General features: G+C 37.7%; 1 protein-coding gene across 1 annotated transcript; it reads left to right on the top strand.

Moving 5' to 3' along the window:
- Window positions 1-5,334: 5,334 nt before the first annotated feature.
- Window positions 5,335-26,744, top strand: LOC140156913 (nuclear migration protein nudC-like). Its single transcript, XM_072179955.1, has 9 exons — window positions 5,335-5,465; window positions 10,163-10,240; window positions 10,670-10,891; window positions 16,199-16,306; window positions 17,049-17,162; window positions 18,988-19,182; window positions 21,091-21,174; window positions 21,749-21,867; window positions 23,323-26,744. Exons 1-9 carry the CDS (start codon window positions 5,382-5,384, stop codon window positions 23,372-23,374), a joined length of 1,056 nt encoding a protein of 351 aa, XP_072036056.1. The 5' UTR covers window positions 5,335-5,381; the 3' UTR covers window positions 23,375-26,744.
- The last annotated feature ends 1,098 nt before the right edge of the window (window positions 26,745-27,842 follow it).

Raw genomic sequence — 27,842 nt, 5'->3', positions numbered from 1 at the left:
TTGAAGATATGGATTTTTTTCCCAAAAGACCTAATTTTTTTTTTGTGTTTTGGGAAAAAAAATCCATATCTTCAATACGAAAGGTCAACATTTTCAATTGATCGTCGGCTTTTCATACCACCTACATACACTTTAAGTATAAATCATCAGATTTATAAAGTTTACTTCAAGTACTTTTAAATATCAAAAATATCAATTTTTAATGATTTGCCATGAAATGTGTATTAAATACCAATGTATCTGAGAAGTAGAATGTTCAACCAGTGTGTATTGCCAACAATGACATATGGGGCAGAAACATGGACAACAACCAAGTACCTGGAACAGAAATTACAAACAGCCCAAAGAGCAATGGAAAGGAAGATGCTTCACATTACCTTAAGGGATAAAATTAAGAACACTGAAATAAGACGTCAAACTCAAGTCAAAGACATGGTTAAACTCAAAGAAGCGAAATGGAGATGGGCAGGTCACCTTGCACGAAGGGAAGATAACAGGTGGACTAAACGGCTTACAGAATGGCAACCAAGAACAGGGAAAAGATCAAGAGGAAGACAGAAGAGGAGGTGGCGTGATGACATTACTGCCTACATGGGACCTACATGGACAAGAAATGCAAGAGACAGAGAACAGTGGAAGAATCATGAAGAGGGCTACGTCCAACAATGGTCGAACACAGCCTGGTGAGGTGAGGTGAGGTGAGGTGTATTAAATTGCGAATTTCAAAAAATCAAAATTATTTGATATCAGAATGACATTCTTCGTATTCAGAATGCAATCGATATGTCTGATGTGCTCTAATGTCCCACAATAAATACTGTCCAAACGTTCATACCCCAGCCCTTAAGCGATGATTTTATTTACATATTTCAAATATCCTTGTGACATGTGTTCTGCACACCAAATACGAAGTTTCTACTCCATTTGGTTTTAAAGAAATAGCTAGTTTAAATGTGTCATTTTTAGGTATAAAATACAAAAATCCTTAAATAGCATGACCGTTGCCAACTTGCCATGGAAACAGAATAGAACACGCTGGTTGCAGATTTGGCAACATGGCAGAAAAGATTCTACAGACTCTTCTTGGAACATTTTAATATTATGATTTGTCAATTTGAAACATCTGTCCTACGAACCGTAAAATAGAGCCCTTTTGGCAGCATGGCCCTATACTCTATAGAGATCACACCACCAATAACCGCCAGTGTTTCCGTTCGCTGACCACACCTGGTTGATTTTAATGGAAAAAAGTGGCGCTATATCTATTCAAGATCAAATTAAAATTTCAAAGATAGCTTAGATTGAATGCATTTTGTTATTTTTTTTTATCTCTGGAATGAAATAGATTGATGTTTTTAGAATTGTGATAGTGGCACTTTCTATTCAAGATCAAATTAAAATTGCCAAGTGTTGCGATATTTACTTTGGTAACGTATTATTTTAGAACAGCTGTGTATCTAGTGAAGACAAAGAAATTTCCAATATGGCATTTTATTTCATCTATCTTCAGTAGATCTATATTCAGTAGATAGACAAAGAAAATCACATGAATTTAAAATTAAACCAAAACAAAATGTCACAAAACTTGAAATATTAATTTGATTTTCAGTAGATAAAGCACCAGTAGGCCTAATTCCATTAGAAAATATCACTCTATCTCGCTCAGGAAACAAAAATGACAACATAGGCCTGCATTTTATTTCATCTATCTTCGGTAGATCTATATTCAGTAGATAGACAAAGAAAATCACATGAATTTAAAATTAAACCAAAACAAAATGTCGCAACACTTAAAATTTTAATTTGATCTTCAGAAGATAGCACACCAGTAACATGGTTTTATAAAATACATGTATTGCTTTATATCTCGTTCAGCAGACAAAAACGACAACCAGCAAACACCAAATAACATGAAGATAGCGAAATGTAAAGGCTTTATTTTAAAGTTTGTTTCAGCCTCGTATGGTATTCTGTTCTTGAAATATTTCAATTTTATTATTCACCATGTAATTCAATGCTTTATAGACCGGCACCAGAATTTTGCAAATTACGGTGTGTCTTGCCACATTTTCTTTTGGTATATAAAAGTTATGGTAAGTTTTTCTAGCTACTGAAGATAGCTTAAATTAAATCGATGGTGTAATTTTGGTCTCCAGTAGTGCTATCTACCATTGATCACACAATTTTGTTTAACAGACTTGAATGTGACTTTGGTATCAAAGGCACAGCACTCGAGTGGTTTCAATCTTATATGACTGATCGCAATTTTCAAGTATGTGTTGGTGGTAATATGTCTGAAAGGCACTATCTCAAATTTGGAGTACCTCAGGGCTCTATAATCGGCCCTAAGATATTCACAATGTACTCTCAACCTGTTGCTAACATCATTCGTAAATTTGGCATCCAGTTCATATTTATGCCGATGACATCCAATTGTATGTTTGTTTTAATCCCACAATACCCGGTGATAGTGCTTGCGCTTTATTTAAGCTAACTGCTTGTGTTGACGAAATACATCGTTGGATGAACAGCAATATGTTGAAATTAAATCAATCCAAAACTGAATTCTTTATTGCCGCCTCTCAACATAATCTGAACAGATTACAGGACACTGAAATCCACATTGGATCTGACATCATTCGTTGCTCTAACACAGTAAAAACCCTGGGTGTTATTTTTGACTCTACCATGAACATGTCATCTCATATCACATCATTATGTCGCTCTATAAATTTCTCTCTTTGGAACATATCTCGTATAAGAAGATTCATCAACAGGGACACAACCAGCCATGCCATGCGAGCCCTTGTTCTGTCCAGATTAGACTATATGCCAACTCACTCTTAATTGGATGCAACTCTAGCAACATCACCCGCCTTCAGAGATTGCAGAACAGGGCTGCTCGCATAATCTTTCAAGTTGCTCGCCGCCATTCTACAACTCCTCTTCTCGCTAGTCTTCATTGGCTCCCAGTTAAAGATAGAATCGCCTTCAAGACACTTTTGTACATCTTCAAGTCACTTAATGATCAGGCTCCTTCATACCTCACAGACTGCATTACCATATATCAATCAGGTAGACAAGGTCTACGATCTGCTGCTGACACTTCTCGTCTTGTCATCCCTCGGAATCACCGGGTGGTTGGTGGTGGGGCTTTCAGCATTGCTGGTCCCAAACTTTGGAACAACTTGCCATCATCCATACGGTCATGTCCCACTGTCAGCAGTTTCAAGAGCCATCTAAAGACTCATCTCATAAGATTTTTTGTTGTTTTTTTCCTCTTTTCTTTTTGTGTAAAGTGCTATGTTCAGTGTTCGAAATTTTGGTTGTCACATTTGTAGGCCTACGGACAACCAAAAACTTAGACGGACAACCAGAAATTGTAACCATTTATTTTTCCTAAATTCGAACACTGGCTATGTTCATATTCCTTGAATTTGTAATAGCGCTATATAAGTGCTGGTATTATTATTATTATTATCTACTGAAGATCAAGTTAAAATATTTAAGCAGTAAGGGACCGTTCACAAACAATTGTAAGGGGGGGGGGCTGATGCAAAAAATTTAATCACAAAAATTTTTTGGGGCCCCCCTTTACAGACCTCAAAAATTTCAGGACCCTCCTTTTTGACATGAAAATTATGGGTCAACCCCATAGAAAAACATATAGGGCCTAAACTTAATTTTTCCTGGAAAATTTGTGGTCATTTTTTTCAGGGGCTCCCCCCCCCTAGGAGGGTCAAAAAATTTCAGGCCCCCCCTTTTGCATCAGGCCCCCCTAACAAGTGTTTGTGAACGGTCTCTAATGTCTGCAGAGTGTTGTGACATTACTTTTGAGAAAGAGTATGTGAACGTCATAAGCGCGACGGATACGCGCATAACGCGTGCAGCATCAAATTAGCGCATTGTTCTTGTCGCAGTCATGCAAGCGCGACATTCCATCTATCACCTTCGGTTGAATAATAGGGGCCCTACGTGAGTTATGCACAAAGTGTGTGAGAAACAAGTTAATACTGAAAAACTTTTGTTCACAAACTGACCTTTTCCCAGTCAAAGTATTATTTATTAAAAGTTGTGTAAGGCAGTAATTTGTTTTTTCAATTCTGCTCAAAACGTGTTTTGCAATGAGTTTTCCCGTTATAATGAATCTATGCGCATTTGCTATCTACCAAAGATAGCTTAGATTGAATGCATTTTTTAAAATTTTTTATCTCTGGAATGAAATAGATTGATGTTTTTAGAATTGTGATAGTGGCGCTATCTATTCAAAATCAAATTAAATTTTCCAAGTGTTGCAATATTTTCTTTGGTAGGCCTATAATTATGTTGAATCCAAATGTTTTATAACTCAAATTAAATGCATGTTGCCATTTTGTCTCAACGAGATAGCTTATTATTTTAGAACAGTGTTAGTGGTGCTGTATGTGTATCTACTGAAGACAAAAAATTTCCAATAGAGATAGATAGAGATAGATTTTATTTGGCAATTCAAAAAACATACATCAGAACAGAATTAAAATGCATCAAAATACATCACACAACATATTTATAAAACAACATACAATGTCAAGGATAGCCCAAGAAAGCCCTAAAAAGGGCTTATTTCCATTGGGGTCCTTTATATAATAACAAATTATTGCACATTTGGTGAAACAACTGCATATGACAAAACTGCATAATTATGATAAAACAGAATCAAATCAAGATAAAAAGTGGCTTTTAGCTGCCTTTTTGAACTGTGAATGAGTTGTGGATTGTTTAACATCAATTGGAAGCAAATTCCATTCCTGTACACCAGTAAGAAGGTATTACACTTCTGGCCCTTAGCTTTTGGTACCATAAAATTTGTTGCACTGCCCCTGGTAAAGTAATTGTGAGAAATTAGGTACTTAGATTTTTAAAAATGGCAGTCAAAAATAAACATTTTAAAAGCAAGCAGTAAATAAACATGTTTAAAGCTAATCTTCACTCCTTGACATTTTATTTGGATCTTCAGTAGATACAAGGTGTCCCAGAATGATTTATACCATGTTTGAACAAAATATCAAAAATATATAGTCAACAGTGTATCTAATCTTAATAAGTGCAATACAATGCCACACATGTCTCCTATTCTGTGACTTTCATAGCTTCGGATTCGTTTTCGTGTGACATTGCTATTACTGAAAACGGACAAAAATTGCATGTGTGTAATTGTTAGTTGTGCATGTGCTACACACAAAAAAAGTTACTAGCATTCAACTTGTCAATGTAAAATTTATGAAACATGAATTTTATCCATAGTGTTGTCTTTTTAAAGAAATTTCTTGTTTACGCCTATTACTATACAAGTGGTGCTGCAGTTGAAAGCCGGAATAAAGATTATGATAAAATAATTCAAAATGTCAGCCGACATGGGAGAAGACAGATTCGATGGCGTTTTGCTCGGTATGGCCCAGCAGCTTGGGGAAGGAGGAATTCAACAGGTAAGATAGCAGTGAAATTGAGTGACAATGTTCCTTATTTTTACTTATAAGGCCAGTGATGTACCGAGCTCTATAAATACTAAAATTAGTTAAGCTTACCTTCCATGCATGATGATCATGCATGCATGCAATGCCAATACAATGCATTGAATGCGTGCAAATTGCAATGGCATGCCGCATGGTGCTGATGTAGACTAGTTCACCACGTAAACTTGTATGGCTCAAAATTCGGACCGCTCGCCATTAAGTTTACTGCTTTCTGTGTTTTGAAATTTGTTGACGTTTTAATGTTAATGGGATAATGATCCCCGATCGATTATTTTAGCTGTGTCACATCACGTGCATGACGCTAGTAGGTACCAGCCAAACTTCAGGAAAAAAATCACGATCGCCGATAACGATGTGATATGGGACTTACGAGGATTGCACAGAGATATTTCTTGCCAAAATTTGACCATTTCTAGGTAGCTTGGCCCTACTTTGTCTGCGTATATGAAAAAGGACAGTCTAAGTAAGTAAATGTGTAACGCTTTTGATGTTTTGGGAGACTGGGAGGGATCAGAACAAAAAAATGATGGAGCCTATTCTTGACTGTAATATTCCTTCAACCAGCTGCCGTGCGGTAACAGTCTTAAACGATGGACAGATAGTATCAGTTTGTGAATGAGGACATCATATAAGTTCCTTGTACTAGATGTAGACTGCGGAACTCAGTCCTCAATGATAGTCAGTCACTTATCTTTTGGTCGTTATATGACTATCATTTGAGGACTGAGTTCTTACCATACATCTTCCAAGGTGCAGTTCATTCATTCATTCATTCATATTTTATTTTCATCATCAACATCAATATACAAGTGATACTAATAGCTCAACAAAGTAATAAAGTTAAATGTAAACAAGAGTCATTGGTATAAATAAATATCTTCTTCTTCTTCTTCTTCTCGGATACTGCTTAACGTCCCAAGTGGAATAAGGCAAGCAGGAATTTGCGCATGCGTGTGATTTTCTTAGTCTCTTATGTTGCTTTCCTTTGCTTTGAAGAAGCTGTGTAGTGCTTCCTTGAATTGTTCAGTGCTGGTGATTTCAGTTATGTTTTGTGGGAGGTCATTCCAGTCTCTCACAGTTCTCGGCACATATGAGTACTTGTAAATGTCGGTGCGTGTTTGGTGCTGGGTGAATGATCGTGAATTAGATCGCCGAGTAAGCCGTTGAGCCGGTAACAAATACGAGTGAACTGGCAGTGCCAGGTGGCCCCCTAATGATTTGTGCAAGATGGATAAGCGTTGAATCTTGTTACTACATTTAGGTAGTAACAATTAAATCAATATAATTAAATTAGAATAGCATTACTATGTATGATTGACCAAAATACACTTTAAATGCATAATTATTACGAGCGTGCTTGTAGTAGTTTATCAGACAATAGCTTGGGATTATTGGGGCAGAGGTTATCTTTTGAATTCTTTCATGACCACTGAAGCATAGTCAACTCAAGCCTGTCAAGGACACTCGGCGTGAATTGAAAGACCATGTCACTCGCCACAAAAGAATGTCAAAGGTCATACGACACCAATTTCGTGTCTTTCGCGCCTCGAAATATGATGCTTAAAGTCTGTGACTGGTGCCGATGGTAGTAATGTATACCTGGTCCCATGTACCCATACCTAGTGTATGGGTACATGCAGAGTCTTAGCCAGAAATCAGAAACCACCCATCCAAGCAGACACCAAAATTTGACCCTCAAATATAAAACAACTTGTCTATACCCATGGAAGGGTCACTAGGGTCAAATATGTCCTGATTTGGCCTTTACATGTCACTCTGAATTAGCCTCAAGTTCATATAACCTTAATATCATCTGTTTTAGAGCTATCACATCTGTAAAATCCATTAAATCCACCTGTCTAAAATTAGATTAGGCCGTCTTAAAGACAGGTGGACGCATGTCTGGCTAAGACCTTGGGTACATGGTATAACCAGGCATTCAAACAGCCACGGAGAGAGCTGTCAAAGAGTGTATATTTCAAAACATGATAACTGCACCAGTTATAAAAATTCCCACACACATACCACTTTTAAAATGCACTCAAAGTCCTTATTCCATATCTGAAAAATATGATCCCCAATTTGTACTTACTTTATTGATAAAAGTCTAAATATCCACATGTATGACAAATTCAGCTGTACATGTCCATTGTATATGTTCACAACATGACCCAAAATCATAACCTTTCAGACCATAGACACATGCACAAGGCCTTGATAGCACTGCCATGTGCAGTCAATAGCCCAACATGCTGAACAAGAGACTGGTTGAGAGTCCATGTGTTCATTGACCTGCACATGTCATGTCAGCACATGCTCAACTGCTGATGTGTCATATTTAGCAATGTCATGATATCAACCTCATAGTCACAGTCTCTGTTCTGTGGGGTATTGGTAGAATAACACATGTCTTTATGAAAGGTCAAAAGTTAGGGATTGTTTTGTCAGACATTTTGAGAGCTAGATTTGATCAACACCATTTGAAGCATGTTGTAGCTTACAAGCAGGACACATAATTTCAGGATATTGACTACAAATTTGGACCAATAAATTTCCAGAGACATAATACAACCAAGGAAGCTTACTTCAAAGATGTAATTTAGGCCAACAGTGACATGGTAAGTGAAATAGTTAGGGAAGAATACCTTGGTGTACATTTGAAATGTAATTTCTGGTTTTTGTACATGGACTTCATGTCTCCCTATTCCACACATATAGTAGTAATGCCCGGGGGTAATGCACATGTGATGTGTATGGTTGATGGCCAGTGGTACTCCGGTCATGCCGGTATGTGCATCCCGTCTCCCCCCCCCCCACCAAGTCAACGCAATTGGTTGGTAACCATATCATGAGAGTTACCAAATATCGCGGAAAAGGGGTAATATTTTGCCATTTGCAGACTTAGCTTGGACCGTGAAATAGGCAAAATAGGGGTATTTAATTCGCATTCACTGTCCGCAAAACTTGGATATAAAAACTTTAAAAAGAGGTATTTAAAGTCTTGGGAAATTCCAGTAATTTTATGTCAATTTAGTGTCATTGAAAAGGGGTGTCTGAAATTACTTCTAGTCATTGAAAACCACAAAAAAGGGGTTGTTTTTGGCCAAATTTTGCCGTCGAATTTGTATGAAAAAGGGGGGGTAATTTGATGAAAAATCATCGCAAAGGGGTTTGAAATATTTGGTAATGGTAACACACCTTGGCGATTCCATGCAAACAAGGACATTGCCCAAAATATGAAAAATACTCAGAACCTTTGAAACTACGAAATGTACAGTAGGCCTACAAGTGCTACAATGGCAAACTACAAGTGCTACAGTATCAAATGAAAGAGCCCAACATGTTCTTTAAAATTAAATTGAGCCATCTTACACAGTAACTTTCATTTATGTTTACCATGAAATTTCTTCAAATAACCTAGTCTTTGTCAAAGACCCATATTTTTGATCTCTTTTACACATCCTCATTAAGCTTTTTATTTGTGATTTCACGAAAGGGCATTAGTTCAAATCTGCCTCCAGAAGACATGATGCATGGAACAAGTACATTTGAAGCAAATGAGACCAGCAATATCACTTCAAAGTCTGGGGTTTTCTTTTTGTGCTTGATGCACGATCATGTCTTCTGGAGGCTGATTTGAACTCCATAATGACCTTTCGTGAAATCACCTTATTGCATTTTTTTTAATTGCTCAATTAGGGCTGAAAAGTTCACATTCTGTTATGTTTTTCATGATATTTGTTTTTCTTCTGTAACCGTGCATTTTTCCCCTCTATCTACTACATAAGTATATGAAGTGATGTATTTTCTTTCAGTTTAAGGGGGTAAATTTGTGACTATTTTTACATTTTTCTCAAAAACTAATAACACAGTGGTAACAAAACTTATGTATATTATTGGGGCAAGGATTCCAATTACTACACTGAAATTTCAGTGACTCAAGACAAGCAGTTCAGTATATATGATAGGAAATGAGGTACATCGTAGTGGTACCTTATTTCTTATCATAAATAACCAACTGCTTGTCTTGGGTCACTGAAATTCCAGTGTAGTAACTGGATTCCTTGCCCCTATAATATACATAAGTTTTGTTACCACTGTGTTATTAGTTTTTGAGAAAAATGCAAAAATAGACACAAATTTATCGAGGGGTGTAGTGCCCCTTAACTTAAATTTAGTATAGGTAGATACCTAGCACACAAACTCAACTGTTTGTAATCTTTCTGCTTGATGAAACTTTTTTATTGAAATCATGCCCATTTTTGGCATGTCCTTTTTGCATAATGCAAGTAACCGATTTTCTCACCAGTGTGGCAGTGTCATGCTCAAAGTAGAGAACATTCAGTTCTTTTTTACCATTATTAAAGTCTAAAGCCTTGAGAACTCTAGCTTCGAATTAGTTCGAGGTTGATCAGACTGATATTCTCCAATATATTGGGATGTTGATATCTGGTCTGAGACTGAGAACATATAATACACATGAAAATGCTGGGGTTTTGGAGCCCACACTACTGCACTTTTTAATCAGTGTTTTCTATAACTAGCTTTCAAATATAAATCAAATAATTTCAAGTAATGGTAAAAATGTGTACCTACAATGTAAGCCACACCAATTGAATCCTGTTATTTTTTTGTATTTTCCAATACAGCTTATTGACACATTCTTCTCTTTCCTGAGGAGGAAGACAGACTTCTACTCAGGAGCATCTAAGGGTGAAGCAGAAAAGGTAAAGATCATGTGCCATGAATTGAGGTATATTCGCCTCATACTCTATTAATGATTTCAAAATGTATTGAATTTGTATCCATTTTGAATTCATTAATAGAGTATGACATGAATTTTTGTTTTTAATGTTTAAACAGTTAGTGCAGTGACTTTCCTAAATGTCGCTTAAACGTGAGTCGTGTAAATGTTGACACCCCTAGTAACTCTTATGGTCTTTAGAAAAGTGAGTACCGGTAATACAGTTCATAGACGGAACTTTAGCAAAATGCATTATTGCATCAATTGTTCAAGGGCCACACCCATGTGTCTCAAGGTAAAAGTTGACTGGTAATATGCATCCAGCCAGTACAAGATTAACTTTTTGAACCAGAACCAGAAGAAGAAATCACAAAACTAAACACAAACACTATATAAATACCTTTCCATACAGCTTGTTATAGAAGCCTTCAGACGCCACCAGAAACAGGCTGACGAGGTAAGGCGGAAAAAAGAGGAGGAAGCAGCAGCTGCGAAGAAAGCTAGAGAGGAGAAAGCAAGAGCTAAAGCGGAAGAAGAGAAGAGGAAACAGGAGGCAGCGGCAGCAGGTGAACCTAAGATAAAGGAATTAACAGATGAGGAGGCGGACAGGTTGCAAGCTGAAATTGACAAAGAGGTAGGTGTGTTAATACATGAAAGGGATTTTATGATCATATTTTAGGGATTTTTGGCTCTTAGCGTAGCTAGGTGAGCCTGAGTCATTGCAGTCAGTGAGGACTGTATTTTTGCTACATATTTTGGCCACTTATGCGTTCTTGCTTTTTATGCTAAGGTTTCTTTTGTTTATGATATTTGGCTTTGAAATTACGTTCCACGGTTTGCTTAGTTATTTAGCAATCGATTGCACTCCTTTAGAAGTGAATTTGGGGTGGGGAAAGTACTTATTTTGAAGTGAGAAAAGTCAAAAGTCGTCATGAGAAACAAGTCATTTCTATCGCTTTGCTTGGTTCCCTGTATGCGCTAGAGATTATTTTGGTCTTAGCAATTTCAGTTGGGAGATCATGGCGGGATTGACGGATTGCACTATTTTTCTTTGGGAAAGTGACCTTTTATCATGAATTTTTGCGGTGATCTCACATGGACAGAAACGTGATTGGATGATTCCTTTGTCCAGATTGTTTATTGAGTTCTCGGGAGTTTTGTTACCATGGGACAACACTTCAAAATATTTAGAGATCAGCGGCGTAGTAATTTAGTTAAATTAACGCTAAATAACCAGGGTTGCCAAAAAAATTCAGCCCGAATCGCAGGTCAAATAATCGAAAAGTCGCCCAATTTTTTCTTTACCCTTTGCATTCTATGGGGCAGGAAATTGTCCCGGGAAAATCTTCAAAAGTCACCTAATTGGGTTACCAAATCGCGGGTTTGACAACCCTGAAAACAACGCTCGACAGCGAAGGTCACATCTGGCTATTCATTATCATTGTTTGTCTGGCACCGCTTTCTACAGCGTGGGTTGGGAATTCTGAAAATCTGTAAAATTACAATTTTATGCGAATAAAGGGTGGGTTTCTAAAAAGCGCAATATATAATTATAAAGCGTGTGGGTACCGCTACCAATTGAAAAAAAAATATAATAAAGTAATTTGATGATCTGTTGAAAAACATTCATATTTTCTTCATAAATCTGGAAAGAAAATGTCAAAAATTAATTTGCTGATGTTTTCAATTCATACGACGTCACCCGTAGAAGAATCGACGCCGTGAGTTTTATGAATGAATATAATTTTCAGTCTCTACATCAGCCGCTTTGGCCCGCTCGCTCACACTAGAAGTGGAGCGATCCGAACCACAGCGGCCGTGTAGAGAGTATAGACTGACGTTTTCATGAATTCAGGATCTCACAGGTATCTCAGCCCTTTACAATTTGCCCATGTGTTTATGATAAACAATCTAAAGTCGTATCTTTTCGATGCAGTTGCAGTGATGCAGTTTTGCCAACATTTAATATGTCGCAAATGTTTCAGATGAATAAGAAAATCACGAGTGTTTGATAGATGAGGATAAATTCTGCATCAATTCGGATTGATGGCGCAGATAATGATAAAAATGGACCCGAAGTGACTGTATGAAACGGCGCGCTACCGATGTTCAGTCTTCCTAATTTGATAAAGTAATGCTGTAAACAATCTAAAGTCGTATCTTTTCGAAAGATGTTTCAGATGAATAAGAAAATCATGAGTGTTTGATAGATGAGGATAAATTCTGCATCAATTCGATTCTGAAATGGATTGATGGCGCAGATAGTGCTAAAATGGACCCGAAGTGACTGTATGAAACGGCGATAGCGCCCGACGATGTTCAGTCTTCCGAATTTGATAAGTAATGCTGTAAGCTTTGGTCACAAACACTGCATAAGGGTGGGGATCAATTTTGATAAAAAAAGTGTGGGGAAATATAAATGGTGGGGTTTGACCCCTGACAAACGTTCGAAATTTGTAGTTGCTACAACTCAACTGATCATCACTATTTAATTCACTATCTGTTTGTTTGTCTGTGTCTGCCTCTTTTCTCAGAGACTATTGTAGTAGTAGCTCGTTCACGTAGTGATTCCGTTGTCCCACTGGCCTACAAAACTTAGATTGCATGGCGATCGGAGTGTTTTCGCCAGAGCACCTCAGACTAGCAATAGTAGCATAGTTATAGTAGGGAAGCATGTTCCTCAAACTTGGTGGGTGGATGCATCTTTAGTACACCATGTCACATACAATATTTTCTCATTTCGAATTTTATCCTTTCTGGGTAGGCCTATGACTGATTTTGTTACCGTAAAATTTGTGTCAATTCCCGATATCACATGTTAGTACCGTACACTATAAATGCATCAGATTTTGTAGGCTCCAATTGCTGATTACATAAATGAGAACAAGGTAACCAGCGGCACTGTGCAGTACCGGTCTGTTATTCAATTGCGTTGTGTGTGGGTTACGTGTATTTTATGTGTAAAATGTGGTGATCCACCCAAAAACAAACTCATCGTATAGACGGGATGATAGATCCCTGGTACTAGGTGCATCTTGACCCCAGCATAAGTTTGTATTGGTTAGCGGGTCAAGGTCACCTGAGGTCATCCAGGGGTCATCTGAGGTCAAATTTGCAAAAACTGTTGTAGGGGCATGAAACTGGTTACAGTCAACATTTGGAGTCAAATTTTGGGAAGGTCATCCGGGGTCACCCAGGGGTCATCTGAGGTCAAATTACTAAAAACTTGTATGGGCATGAAACTTGGTGGGTACAGTCAACATTTAAAGTCAAATTTTGGGAAGATACTAAAAATTGTCGTATGGGCATGAAACTAGGTGGGTACAGTCAACCTTTGGAGTCAAATTTTGGGAAGGTCATTTTGAGGTCATCCGGGGTCACCTAGGGGTCATCTGAGGTCAAATTACTAAACACTGTCGTATGGGCATGAAACTTGGTGGGTACAGTCAACATTTGGAGTCAAATTTTGGGAAGGTCATTTTGGGGTCATCAGGGGTCATCTGAGGTCAAATTACTAAAACTGTCGATGGACATGAAACTTGGTGGGTACAGTCAACATTTGGAATCAACATTTTGGGAAGGTCATTTTGGGGTCACCCAGGGGTCATCTGAGGTCATATTACTAAAAACTGTTGTATGAACATGAAACTGGATACAGTCAACATTTGGAGCCAAATTTTGTGGGGTCGCATGTTCCTCGAACTTGATGGGTGCATCTTGACCCCAGGCAGAACAAGTTTGTATTGGTTAGTGGGTCAAGGACACCTGAGGTCATCCAGGGTCATCTGAGGTAAAATTAGCAAAAACTGTCATATGGGCATGAAACTTGGTGGGTACAGTCAACATTTGGAGTCAAATTTTGGAAGGTCATTTCAGGATCAACCGGTGTCACCCAGGGGTCATCTGAGGTAAAATTGCTAAAAATGTCGTATGGGCATTGGTGGGTACGGCCAACATTTGGAGCCTAATTTTGTGGGGTCGTACAGAACAAGTTTGTATTGGTTAGTGGGTCACGGTCACCAGAGGTCATCCAGGGGTCATCTGAAGTCAAATTAGCAAAAACTGTCGTATGGGCATGAAACTTGGTGGGTACACTACAGTCAACATTTAGAACCAAATTTTTGGGAGGGTATTTTGGGGTCATCCAGGGGTCATCTGAGGTCAAATTACTAAAAACTGTTGTATGTGCATGAAACTTGGTGCGTACAGTCAACATTTAGAGTCAAATTTTGGAAGCTCATTTCGAGTCAGCCAGGGGTCACCTGAGGTCAAATTACTAAAACTGTCGTATGGGCATGAAACTTGGTGGGTACAGTCAACATTTGAAGTCAAATTTTTGGAAGGTCATTTCGGGGTCATCTGAGGTCACCATTTAGAGCCAAATTTTGGGAGGTCATTTTGGGGTCGCCTGAGGTCAATTTAGATGAATTCTAATAGTTGCCAAGGCTTTCTATAGTTGTTGAAAACTAAAAATACTAAAAAAGGGGATTTTAAAATTTTGCAGAACAAATTATTCTTGCTGGTTCAGTAGTAATTTGCACAATAATGAATTATTTTCAGATTTTGCAACTAATAGTAATGCGGCAAAAAATACTAATGCGGCGGAGGAAGATTGACCCCGCATCGAGTTTTCAAGGACCGTATTGAATATTTGTGGGGAATTTTTTCAAACTGAAGGTTTAAAAAAATTGGCCGACCTACCCAACCTTTCCATACAGCTACCAACCTGTTGCGCATTCGACTCCAAGAACAATTGCTTTCCCACAAAAAAAGCGTAGAGCCACAGCGCCATTGGTGCTCTTGTTATTCATTGAACTGGCAACTCGGCATTCTAGCAAAATGAAGCCTTCTTGTATCCAGTCAAAAGACGATGTTATTAACAAATGTTTGGTACACTTGCACAATGTATACTCTGATCAGCTCATAATAGGCGGGGACTCATAACATCGTGGATTGATACAGAATGGCGTACATACAGCTAGACGCAGCACCTACGCGAACTGCGCTTTGCGTTTTGCGTGAATGATGTGTGCTTTTGTGAATTTACGCATACGGGCCGACTGGCGTACGTAAGTTGGAACTTTATTGACTCGCGCAGTAACAAAAACCAAATAATTCCCGCCTATTAAGAGCTGATCATAGACCATAGTATGCCACTCATGTGATACACCCTGTGATTATTTTGAGAATGGTGCATCATCACAGAATAAGGCGCACCTCATGGATGGCTGTTCATTCAGTGTTCAATGTCCCACAAAATACATCATGGACTCATAAATGTCAACTTTCCACCCATCATCAAACTTCATCCACCAGGTTCTCTAAGCTTCTAGAGTTCATTTTTACTCGCACAACTTGTACATATCCCCCACTATTGGCACATCTGCACCTGTTTTTTGAGCAGCACATTTCTCTGTGGACAAGCTATCAGCTTTATTTAGGAGCATAAAGACTGAAGACTTATTGTATAACCTTGCCAATATGTGCTTGTAATCTATTTTAGTATCACAATATCAAGAACGGCCGATATTTTTAAAAATATCATTTAATTTCTTCAAAATAATTTAATTGTAAAAATTTGTTTGAAGTTGCATGCTTTGACAAAGGCAGGCATGTGTTTATTTTAAGTTTTGTTGAAACATTTTAGTTTGTATCCAACAATACTAACCCCCTGAGCACTACCTGCCGATCTAACATTGCTTCTGATTGGTCAATTACATGATATCTTCACTCTAATCACCAATCAGAATGGAGCTTTACAAATAATTCACCCTAATTGTTTTGTGTGGTGAAATTATTCTGACAATGTTGCTGATTGGTCCAATTGATAATGAAAACTTCTTTTTGACCAATAGGCAGGTAGTTCTCATAGATTTAAGTGAGCAGTTGTCTTTATATTCCCTCTGCTTCAAGGTGATATTGTGTTGTGTATATATTCCAGAAACAAGCAAAGTTAAAAGGATCAGGTGAGGCACAAGGCACAGAAAAGAAACAGGCACAAGATACAGAAACGAAACCAAAAGAAAAGGCATCGTCGGACAAAAAAGAGGTAAGAGTAAGAACAGATTATAATATTTTGCAGTAAACCTTGGACGAGCGCATACTATCGTGCTATTGCGAAGTCGGAGCTAACAATGCATATGGTGTAAAGTTCATTCATAAATTTCAACTCGGCAACAGCAGATCACCTCAGCAGCCAATCAGAGACAATTCAACACAGTAAATATGTGATGTACGCTCAAAATATGCTCTCGTCAAAGGTTTACTGGAAAGGATTATAGTACCACTGTTCTGTTGGGGAACAGATCCAACTGAGCATATGAATTATATCAGAATTGAAGGTCTTAGCTAGGATTTGATAGGTGCCCAACATTTTCACCAAGACTCCCTGTCCAAAATTTGATCCTGAAAATGTAAACCAGACCTCTATACATTCCGGGGGTCCAGTCACTTCAAATACATTGTAGCTATTGCTAATAGCCTTGATTTGTTAGTCTGGTCTTGTTTTGAGTTCATAGAACTTATTCAAGCATTAGTTGTAAAATTGAGCATCTGCCAGAGGCATTATTCAATAGATTCATCAGGATTGTAGCATCAATTTTTGTTGAGTAATTATGTAAACAAGCCAATTTTCTACTCACAGTTAGACAGTTTCAGGTGACTTCCTCAGTAATACAAAATGATACGCCCATGTTTTCCCATTAAAATTCCCATTTTTCTGGGTCACAGATCATATTTGATTGAGAGAATATATAATTTGATACTATAAATTTTTGTGTTATCTTTTGTAGGGTGCTGAATCAGAGGAGGAAGATGAAGCAGATAAAGGCAAACTAAAACCCAATGCTGGCAATGGGTGTGATCTACCTAACTATCAGTGGACACAAACACTATCAGAAGTTGAAGTTAGTAATATGAATACCGTAAAAACTTGATAGTTAGCATATGTGCTTACTATCGAGTGCTTTTGAAAACATGAAATTGTACCAAACTCGGAGCATTACCAAGTGAGCTAATGGAGTTGAGACACACATTGGCAGGTTTACTTGTTCATTTATAACTATGTGTATCAATGATTTGCTCAAAACCCTTTATGTTTTTGTGGATGGGTCTCTTCATGTTTGCATGTTTTAAAAGTGCTTGATAGTAAGCTTATATATGCTAACTATCAAGATTTTACGGTATACTTCTGTCTTATAAGAATATCATTAGCTGTTCTGAAATATAGTACTACAGGTAAATTAAGAAATTCTAGGCCAAGCTTGAATGTACCTGTTGCATCCATGTAGCGCAATGTAAGGCGCGTTTATGCTTTCTTCTATACCCACCTATGTGCATGTGTGTTTATACCAGAGCCGCTATACCAGAATTACTTAATTTACCTGCAGTGGAATGATTATTTGCGCAAAAATTTCTGCCATGTTTTTTTAAATTTTGTATATATATAGTGCAATGATGGAAGATATTGCAATAATTTGCTATAATTTTGGTATCTTTTGCTGATGACCAAAAGACTTCTATTACACCTTTTAGTGAGGATTTTAAGTGCTTAAAGGCCAATATTGGAATGTCATCTTTCCCTGGGTAAGATCTGACACCAGGCCAGCCCATGGCCAGAGGGTAACATGAGTAGGTTTGTTTTGTCTTGGAAGGCAAGGATAGTCTTGCAAATATGGGCTAACTTTCCCCTAGGCCATCCAATATGCCATATACAGTAGGACTGCAACTGGTATCTATGGTCAGTTTATACTCACATTTTCCACATCTGTTATTTTAATATGCTCCTTTAAATGGCCTCACCCATTCAACATTTAAAATGGGCAGGCTGAGGAAGTAAGAATTATCGATGTCAATAAGGTGATGAAAAAACAACCCTGTTCTACGGGCCCAACTGACACAGATTTGAAGAAATTGGGGAACAATTTTCCTGTGCAAATGAATGGCGACCCAATTTTCGAAAATTTAGAAAGAAACATCTTTGTTGGCTATAAATAGCCTGCATCTGTTTGTGCTTGATACAAGTAACAAGCAGTGTGATTGGACGGCACATGCGGCCTCCATCTGTTTGTGCATGATACAGTAGCAAGCAATGTGATTGGGCGGCACATGCGGCCTCCATCTGTTTGTGCATGATACAGTAGCAAGCAATGTGATTGGGCGGCACATGCGGCCTCCATCTGTTTGTGCATGATACAAGTAACAAGCAATGTGATTAGGCGGCAGATACAATGGCACAGGTTATGATTAATTTAGTACTTGGAGCAGCATTTCTTGTACTCTGGCAGTTGCAGAGTCTAGTAGTATCCTCATGCTTAAACACTTAAGAAAGTTCCTGCAGTCTTATTGGTTCTTTTGTTGTGTGATATGACACGATATAACACAGTTTAGCGCGCATGTGTCGATGCGATACTCGTATGTGGTATTTGAATCAAACGGAGGTGCATAGCAACAACGGGACTTATCGATTCTAAGCCCTAGTAATTCCTTGTAAAATGTAGGATTTAATTTGATTAAAATTTGGAATACTTATGATTAATATATTTATTTGAAATGAAGTGTTTAAGAATGAAAATAAAGGTATTGTTTTTAGCCGCTGTCATGTATCTATCATCTCATATACATGTAACATGCGACATCATTACTAATGCCCGTGTTATATGAGACGATAGATGTACGACTAAAAACAATAACGTTATTCTATAAATCTCGCCATCTTATTTTTTTTTCCAGGTTCACATTCCGTTCAATGTATCATTTCCACTAAAAGGCCGCGATGTGATAGTAGACTTTAGCAAAAAACGTCTCAAAGTTGGCCTGAAAGGTCACCCTGCAGTCATAGATGGGGAGATGTTCAATGATATCAAAGTAGAAGAGACAGCATGGGTTATAGAGGACAAGAAAACAGTGGTAGTTAGTATTGAAAAGGTACGTCAATTATTCTGCTATTATTTTGAGGGAGCACAGTGGCCGAGGGGAACAGGCTCCGACCCATAATCGGAAGGTTGCAGGTTCGAGCCTGCGATGCCATCGTGTTGTGCCCTTGAGTAAGGCACTTTATCTTGATTACTCCTCTCCACCCAGGTGTATAAATGCAAAAAAGTGTAAAAAGGTAATAGACTCACTGTGGAGAAGGTGCGGCGATCCCCTCACAGCAACATTTTAAGGTGGAGTCACGCCTAATCGTTAACGAAAGAGAGATGGGCACTCCGTCCTGTAAAAAATGCAGGTTCAACTGCTTTAACTTTGGGTTTGGGATGTCATGTGCATAACACTATTTTTGTGCATTACTTGCCAAGATGAAGTAAAATTTGCCATCTAGGGGGGTGACTTATACCCGAGTGGTTACGGTACTTGTCAAGATGCAAGGAGTTTTCTGCTGGGTTTTGACTTGCTTTGTGCTTCTGTGAACATACCGAGTTTTGATAGTTTTAGCTGTCAAACTCTGACTTATTTCTGAGTAGTTTCTGAGTATTTAAAGACATACTATTATATGTTCAAACTTTGATGACACGTCTGCCACATTCAAAGAGGTATTACAGTGGTTTGATGAAAAACATGGTCTGTTCACTTCATAGCAAATCAAGGCTGTATTGATTTGCAGATCTATTTGCTCCATTGCATTCACACACACACAAACTTCCTCTGACAGTGAATGGAATTTATCCAGAAGTCGCAAAGTATCATCATAGCTGAACGTATTCCACAGAAAGCTAATTTATGCCCCCAAATAAAATAAAAAGCGCTGACTGTGACAGTGCTTAGTGCAATGGCTGTTGAAATCAGACACTCAATCACATCGATTTATCATTGCCGATTGATGTCAAATCATGTCATTATAGATGAGTTGACTTCTGACGTCAATGCCTGACAGTATGCGTACGCATCATCACAATTTCCATTGTTGTTTGCCTGGCAGTATGCTCATGCATCATGGTTTGTTCAGGGCTTGTGTTTTTAAAACTCCTGCCACATCACAATAAGGCTATTGAAAAGTGTAGTGGTTGCATGGGTTTACTCAAGCATATCGATATTCCAGTCCCTTGTCTTTGTTGATAAACATTGAGGTCAACTCATCTATACTGCATTTGTAACACAAATTTGAGCCTGGTTTGTGGTGCATTTTCGAAGTTGATACTTCAGAAAGTAAAAAAGACCAATTAGTTATCACAAGCATTTAAACTTGTGTCACAAATTATGTGATGCATCATAAGAACTTGCATAGCAAACTGACTAGATTTTATCGCAAAATGCGATGTGATACCCGCTATATTTTATATCTGATGTTGTGTTATGTGAAACATATTAATAAATTCTTATTTAAATATCTTAGGACAGAGTACTTCAGTGTTCCATTTGCTAAATCAAGGCTTCCTAAACTGGGTCATTGGGTCAAAAGCACTTCAGCAGGGAGTTGCGACGTTTCCTGAAAAGAGAAAAAAGTATAAAAAGGAAAAAGACAATTGACATTTTCTAGGTCAATTTAGGTATAAAAAAGTGCCTCAATTTCACCTAACTGGAGCCCAAATTTCAAAAGTCTTCTGAAACTTTGTAAAACTTTTGTTTGTGTTACATTTGGTCAAAAATAAAATGAGTCATATTTTCTTTGAAAATTGGTATAAATATGCGTCCACTTTCAGATGCTCAGAGGCAAGCAAATAAACACTAAACAGCCACACATCACATAAATTTTGGTAAATTACAACTTTTGTGTTGTGGATTACGCCATATTTTTCTTATACAATTTGGGTCATGACAAAAAAAGTTTGGGAACCTTGTGTGAAATGCTTAGAGAATTCATTATAACCCACATTGTGATTGTTGTTTCTTCTTCAGATAAATAAGATGGAATGGTGGAATCGACTCGTCAAATCAGATCCTGAAATTAACACAAAGAAAGTGAACCCTGAAAATTCAAAAGTAAGTCAAATGAAACATTGTACATCTTTTTAATGGAAACTAGTGCGCCTGTAGCTGTGAGGGCCCTGAAGCTGTGACAGCACCAGCAGCATGGTAGCATGCTGTTTGAAGGTTTATATGAGCAATTTCAAACATATTGGGGAATCCCCCATATTCCTACTCAGTTGCTTCCAAGGGAGCCTTGTGTGGCACCTGCAGCCACTACAGATACATGTACATTATTTCTTAGAAAGCAAAATAACTCTTGTCCCTTGTGGTCTCTGGCAATACTCCAGGAATGAATGAATGACCTATTCACCCTAAAAAGCACCATGCTGCTTGGGCAACTTGAGACATGTTGGGAATCGTCTATTGGATTCTTTTTATCCACCATTGTTTGTTATCCACTTAAGGTATTTTCCCCCCTAGATGACCTTTAAGGTATTTTCCCCGCTAGATGACCTTTGACCTCGAGGGGGTCTTTCCAAAACCTCCCCATCAAATAGTCATGATGCCACTAACATCAGATGACCAATAAACAGTACTACATGTAGGTCAAATAACATACTGTATTTTCTCTCCATTTATATCATAGCTTTCAGACTTGGATGGTGAAACAAGGGGGATGGTAGAGAAAATGATGTATGATCAGAGACAAAAAGCTATGGGTTTACCAACGTCAGATGACCAGAAAAAGAAAGATATCATGGACAAGTAAGTATAGTGTTCAGGTCTGTTCATACTATGCCACAATTGCGATGCGATGCAATGCATTGCCGCACTGCATTGTACCGCAGAATACTACATTGCGGTATCGCAATTAAGTTTAATATATTTAAACTTGGAAATGCAAAGAGTAATCGATATATCGGCAATGCAGCGCATCGCAACGCAATTGCGGCATCGTATGAAGGAACCTTTAGACAATAATTTGTTGGTTACTCATCTGATATGGAAGGTTCTGCTTTAATCAAAGAAATCAGACTTCCGACTAATTCATCCACCATGTTTGCATGTCTTTCATGGAGGGCCAAATAGTATGCCTCTAGATTATTTAATCATGGGATCACCAAACTTTGTTTTCAAATGCGTGCTTGTTTGCATTCTGCTTGTAATGCGTTGTGCCGATAACACGCTAAGCACTACATGTGCAAGCTCAGAGATGCCAATTATCGTTGCATTTCAGGATAAATAAAATGCCAGAGGTACACTATATTGGTCTCTATACATTACATTTCAAAATGTTTGATTAACCATAGTGTTGTGCATGGTGCTATTCTTCTCAGTGCAGACAGACTCTTTGAGTTCTAATCTCTTCAGCTTAAAGCACTTGAACAGGTACACTACAAAATTCCTATTGGGGGCCACCTGCACAGGTACACTGGTACTGGTTCAATCCCAGGCGAGTACAAGTGCAGTACCACTGCTGGTGGGTCCTATGCAGTAGCAGCATTGGTACTGCGTATGTAGTCTTGTGTGTACCAGTCAGATACCTTGGCGACGGTGTACCTGTGTAGGCAGGCTCAATAGGAATCTTGTAGTGTAGGTATATTGTTCTCCTGTGGATGTTGAATCCCAGGTCAGTTTCTCTATCTCTCTTCTCATGCGATAAACTGACATAGTTCTCAGCCACTTGGGGAAATCAGGGAAAATGAAAATCCATATTTCCAGACAGGAAAAACTCAAGGCATTTGAAAAAAAAAACCAGCCCAAATTGGAACAACTTGAATTTGAGTTGTCCAAGAGGGTAATTATTTTGTTATTTTGGCATTCACAAAGTCATGTGCCCAAGTTGTATTTTTGTGAAATGCTGGGAACCCTGCCTTCGTGCAAAAAAAGGGAGCTTAACCAATTTTTCACCTAGAATTCTCATGGAATTTTGGAAATTTGTCAGGTAACTATCAGGGATAAATTTGTGTGTTTGTGAAAACTGAAATGCTGGGAACCCGGACTGCTAAACAGCAACCCTGTCCTGGTCCAGAGCACCTCCCAGACCCCTTCAACATGCCATATCATAAACAGGATTTATTCGGTAAAAACAGGGAGAATAATAATTACAAGGAAAAAACAAACAAAAAACATTTTACTGGCTGTCAGTTATGTATGTGAAGACTTGTGTGAAAAACAATTGCTCGTAACAAATTTGATATGTTTTCATTTATTTTACAGATTTATGAAACAACATCCAGAGATGGACTTCTCTAAAGCAACTTTCAACTGATAAGACCAGCAGCTCCTCCAAACTGTTTTGTTGACTAAAACATATCATGGAAAATATATTGTAATGTCTTCAGAGTATAGAGCTTGTTATTGACATTTTATCAGATTGAATCATACTTTGACTGGGTAAGTGCAATAGCTGCCCTGTAAACATTTGGCAATTTACACACAGTATATTGTACTCATTTACACATGGCAGCTATTGCACTTAGCCTCTTGAGCAGTCAACTTGTTATCAAGGGCAGGCCATCCATCAGTTCAAATGAAACATTCCATTTGAAATCCATACACCCCCTGTTGAAGACATAGCCTTAGTCTTCCACACTGGGAAAATGAATTTCAAATGGGGTTACCTGAATGGGTGACTCCATATGAAATCTACACTCCCTGTGTGGGAGATTCAGTTCATGTCTTTCATAGGGGGTGTATGGATTTCAAATAGAACAGCCCAAATGGCTGTGCAGGTTTCAGTTGGCAAGTGAGTTAAGATGGGATACATGTGTTATCAAATGATGGGTGCAAAATAGCCCTTGCCATTTCATTTAATCTATCCGTCATTCAGTATTTGTTTACTCTCATAAGCAGGCTTGTAGCCAGTCCAGGTCCAATATATCATGTAAAAAAATAGCTCCCAAAAGTCTTTTTGTAATGTTCCAATTCTTTTTTGTTATAAAAACTGCAGCAGCACTTCATTTTATACGTTTTCTGATTGAAAACAATGTTTACCGTGGTCTAAATATAAAAATATAACAGCATGTTTGATGGATTTAGAATATTTGTTGCATTCAGATCACTCACCTTTAAAAATGACAATTTATTTCCCTTTCCTAATTCTAGGAGGGCACTTAACACAAATGACCATATGGGTATGCTCCCCTAGAAAGACCCGTTTTTGGACCACGCTTTTCTGAAAGATCCCTGAATTTTACCAAAACAGAACACTGAAAGACCCTTTATTTTTTATCATTTTGACTCCAAAAGAACCCTAAATTGCTTGATCTTTATTTCTATTTTTTATTTTTTTAGATTATGACTGTTCACAATTCCAAAAGACCCCCTTTTACCGGTGTCGTCAGCTCCAAAAGACCCACCACCTCAAAATTCTGGGGGAGCATACCCACTAAAAATTGATGTGCCTCCCCAAAAAAATCATGTTACAGATAATATTGTTTTCTCTAAATCATTGCAGTAGAATGTATCCTTATGAAGTGGTGTAAGTGTGATTGTTGATGCAAATGTCACAATGGAAGTTATATTTACTCAGAAACAATCCTACGTCGAGGTTTACTCAGATGGTTTACTTGGATAATATTTGAAGATAGAAAAAATTGTGAAATTTGAACTGTGATACTTGTAAAAATTGTAAAGAATCATTGGATGTGGACAACCAGACCAGTAAATTCATTTAATTGTTTTAAAGAATTGAAAATTGCCAAAAATCAAGATCATGTAACAATGCTTTGCCAATTTTTCCGGTTTTTTTTTTTGTATGTTGTTTGCCTGGATTAAAATCAAATCAAATCTTTGGGCTTATGATGTTGAATATCCCAGACATCCCAAAAAATAATGGTTTCACAAAAGGGATTGCAACCAGAACTGGCCATGTCCAAAATTGATTCTCATGTTGGAACTCTGGCAAATAATATCTTCCAATTCTTTGAGATAATATTGATATATACTACAAAGCCATCTCTGACATAGGTTATAACAATAATTAAAACTGTTTATATTTAAGAACGTTTTATGGCATAAAATAACATAAAATGCCATTTTGATTTGTTTAAAATATCAGATACGATGGTAATGAATGATAATAATTACTATGCACCATCTTTTTTGAGTTCATTGTGTGAAATTGTCGGGTTTTGTTTTGGGCCTCGGTATTTTTCCTCTCCCTTGGAAAAATACCTTGCCCCAAAACAAAACCCTCCAGATTTCACACAAAGATCTCTAAATAGATGGTGCACAGTTATTAGCCAAATATAAACTTTCATTGGGAATAATGTAATACTATTCTCATGCCATGATGTCATTTCGGATGTGCAGGAAAGAAAATCCCCAGATGTGGAAAGTGTTACATTACAAATACGCTGAAGTGGATATAACCAGTTCTGGTTTTAAACCAAAAATAACTACTTTGCATAATGGTGGATTCTGGGGTTGGATATCGATTGTCTGGCCTTTTTGTCAAAGGCCAACATTAGTCTTTTATAGATAGTAATTGCATGCAATAAGGGCAAATCAGTCACAGTGTGCGATTCAAAAATTGCTAGTGAAAACACTGGTAGTGTTTTCACAATCGCTAGCATCGTGCAATCGCTGCAAGCCTTGGGAGCGTCAAAGTTGCCTTGGAAGTCAACTGGCTTGCGATTTGATACGTGGGCATGTTAGTGTCTTGTCGGTTGGATGCCGAACAGTTGCCGATCAGCGACAGAAGTGACGTCATAAAAAACCCAACTATGCTCCTAGCGGTTGCCTGTTAGATTTGCCCTTTAGGCTGTAATTTAAAACAGACACACTCACACACACGATAAACAAAATTCTAAAGCAGTATTCAGACTTTTTATTGTACGTAAAATATTGTATGCAACATATCTACGTTGTTTAATCTATTGCCATTATATTTCCAGTAATGTTTAAGTTCTAACGAATGTTTGATGACGTAAAATCAATAATATATTTCTACTAGATATTATATGCAACATATTATCAATTTTTCGTCATCAAACATTCGTTAGAACTTATACATTACTGGAAATAGAATGGCAATAGATTAGATAACGTAGATATGTTGCATACAATATTGTACGTGTAATACTCGGAGTCTGTGGAGCGCTTAACAGGCACTAGTGTAGAGTTAACAGGCACTAGTGTAGAGGTACACTATTTCTCCATTCATAAGTGACATGCCAAACTGTCACGATACAAGTTATCATAATTATGTGATCAAGCAACATCAGTTGGAAATATTGGTTTTATGATATTGCCAAACAATGGAAATATCTGCTTTTGTTTCCTATAGTTTTGGAAACTCTTTTTGTTCATATCTTTTGAACTGGTTGTCCAACTTCAATGGGGTTTTCTGTAAAATGTAGCTTTGCAAATGCTATTTACAATCCAATAAGAAACCGAAAGTTGAATATATGACTCGACTTCAGACTGATTTTGCTTGATCACACCACATATGTGTATCATTGGACATGCCTTTAGGGTCAAGTACTATTCAGTTAAGTATTTGTGTATGTCTGGGTATCTATCAAATCCTAATGAGAAACTATTACTATGCTTTTGTATTTCTTTGTTGTCATGTTTTGAGAATAACAGTTATTTGCAATACAAAAATAAAGTACATCTTTGATGTAAAAACTGAATTGGTTGTCCGTGAGATATTTGTGGAGTACTGAATTAAGAATAACATTGAACACTTCCGAAGGCTTGAAGAAAAACTGCCTCGTCTGCATTTTTAGAAAAAATCATTTAAAGAATACTGGCCTGATTGACCTTTTGGATATCATATAAGGCTATATTTCACTGGTCTGTGGCTTTAGAAATTGGTATTTACCAAGGGGGCCACTGGTCATTTGCTCAAGGGTGCCTTCTTGGCACTCGGCAGAATCTGCATACTTAAAATTGGCATTGGTACGCAACTTTACGGTTATACTGGGTCTTCAATGATCTATTCAATGATGACTATAATAGCACACATGGGCTCCTTTGCCTTGCTTTTGGTGAATTTCACACAATATGAACAGTGGCGTAGCCAAGGGGTGCAGCTGCCCCTCTTGTGGGATGCTGGCCGCTCTGATAATTATGGTTTTAAGCTTTTGTGTACAGGGTTCCCATGGTCCTTGAATTTGAAAGCACCTTTTCAAGGTCTTGAAATTCCTGGCAATTTGCACAAGGTCCTTGAAAGTCCTTGAAAATTGGAATTTACCGCAAGTATAATTTCAACAAAATTGGGGAGTGGAGAGGTGCTGTCACTTTTGTTAATACACAGCTTTTTGTGTTGTAAGACCTTGAAAATCATGATTTTGGACCTTTTAGCCTATATTAATTTTGTCAATGTTGTCCCCTCTTGAAAGTTGTCTTGCCCTCTGAAAGTCCTGGCTACGCCACTGATTTTGAGACTTTTATTGTACACTCTTCCATGTAGGCTTTCCCAGAAAACACAAAAATGTTCTTAAAACTTTTATTTAAAACGTTTTAATAATATTTAAGGTAGAAACATCGGCTACGGTGTCATGCACAGATTTGGTTTAAAATGATACAGGATGTGTAGTTGGGTGAGAAAAACTTGCCTGCCAAATTTGAATTTTTGCCAACAAAGCGTTTTTGAGTTATGCCATTTTTTGTCATTAGCAAACCCCATTGACTTTGTACATAAAGTGGTTTTGACACTAAGCCTCGTTCACTAAAATTGATAAAAGTTTGAAAATGGATACTATGTTTAAATATTTTTTTATCCACTT

This window comes from Amphiura filiformis, chromosome 7, assembly GCF_039555335.1.
Source record: "Amphiura filiformis chromosome 7, Afil_fr2py, whole genome shotgun sequence".
Taxonomy (NCBI): domain Eukaryota; kingdom Metazoa; phylum Echinodermata; class Ophiuroidea; order Amphilepidida; family Amphiuridae; genus Amphiura; species Amphiura filiformis.
Note: the sequence above shows the minus strand (reverse complement) of the source record. Positions and strands in the feature narration are given on the sequence as shown.

Excerpts from the sequence above, each read along its gene's own strand:
- LOC140156913 (XM_072179955.1), top strand. The coding sequence starts at position 5,382 with ATGTCAGCCGACATGGGAGAAGACAGATTCGATGGCGTTTTGCTCGGT. Across the intron at positions 21,175-21,748 it reads TGAACCCTGAAAATTCAAAA|CTTTCAGACTTGGATGGTGA; the intron begins GTAAGTCAAATG and ends TTTATATCATAG. Across the intron at positions 21,868-23,322 it reads AAGAAAGATATCATGGACAA|ATTTATGAAACAACATCCAG; the intron begins GTAAGTATAGTG and ends TTTATTTTACAG.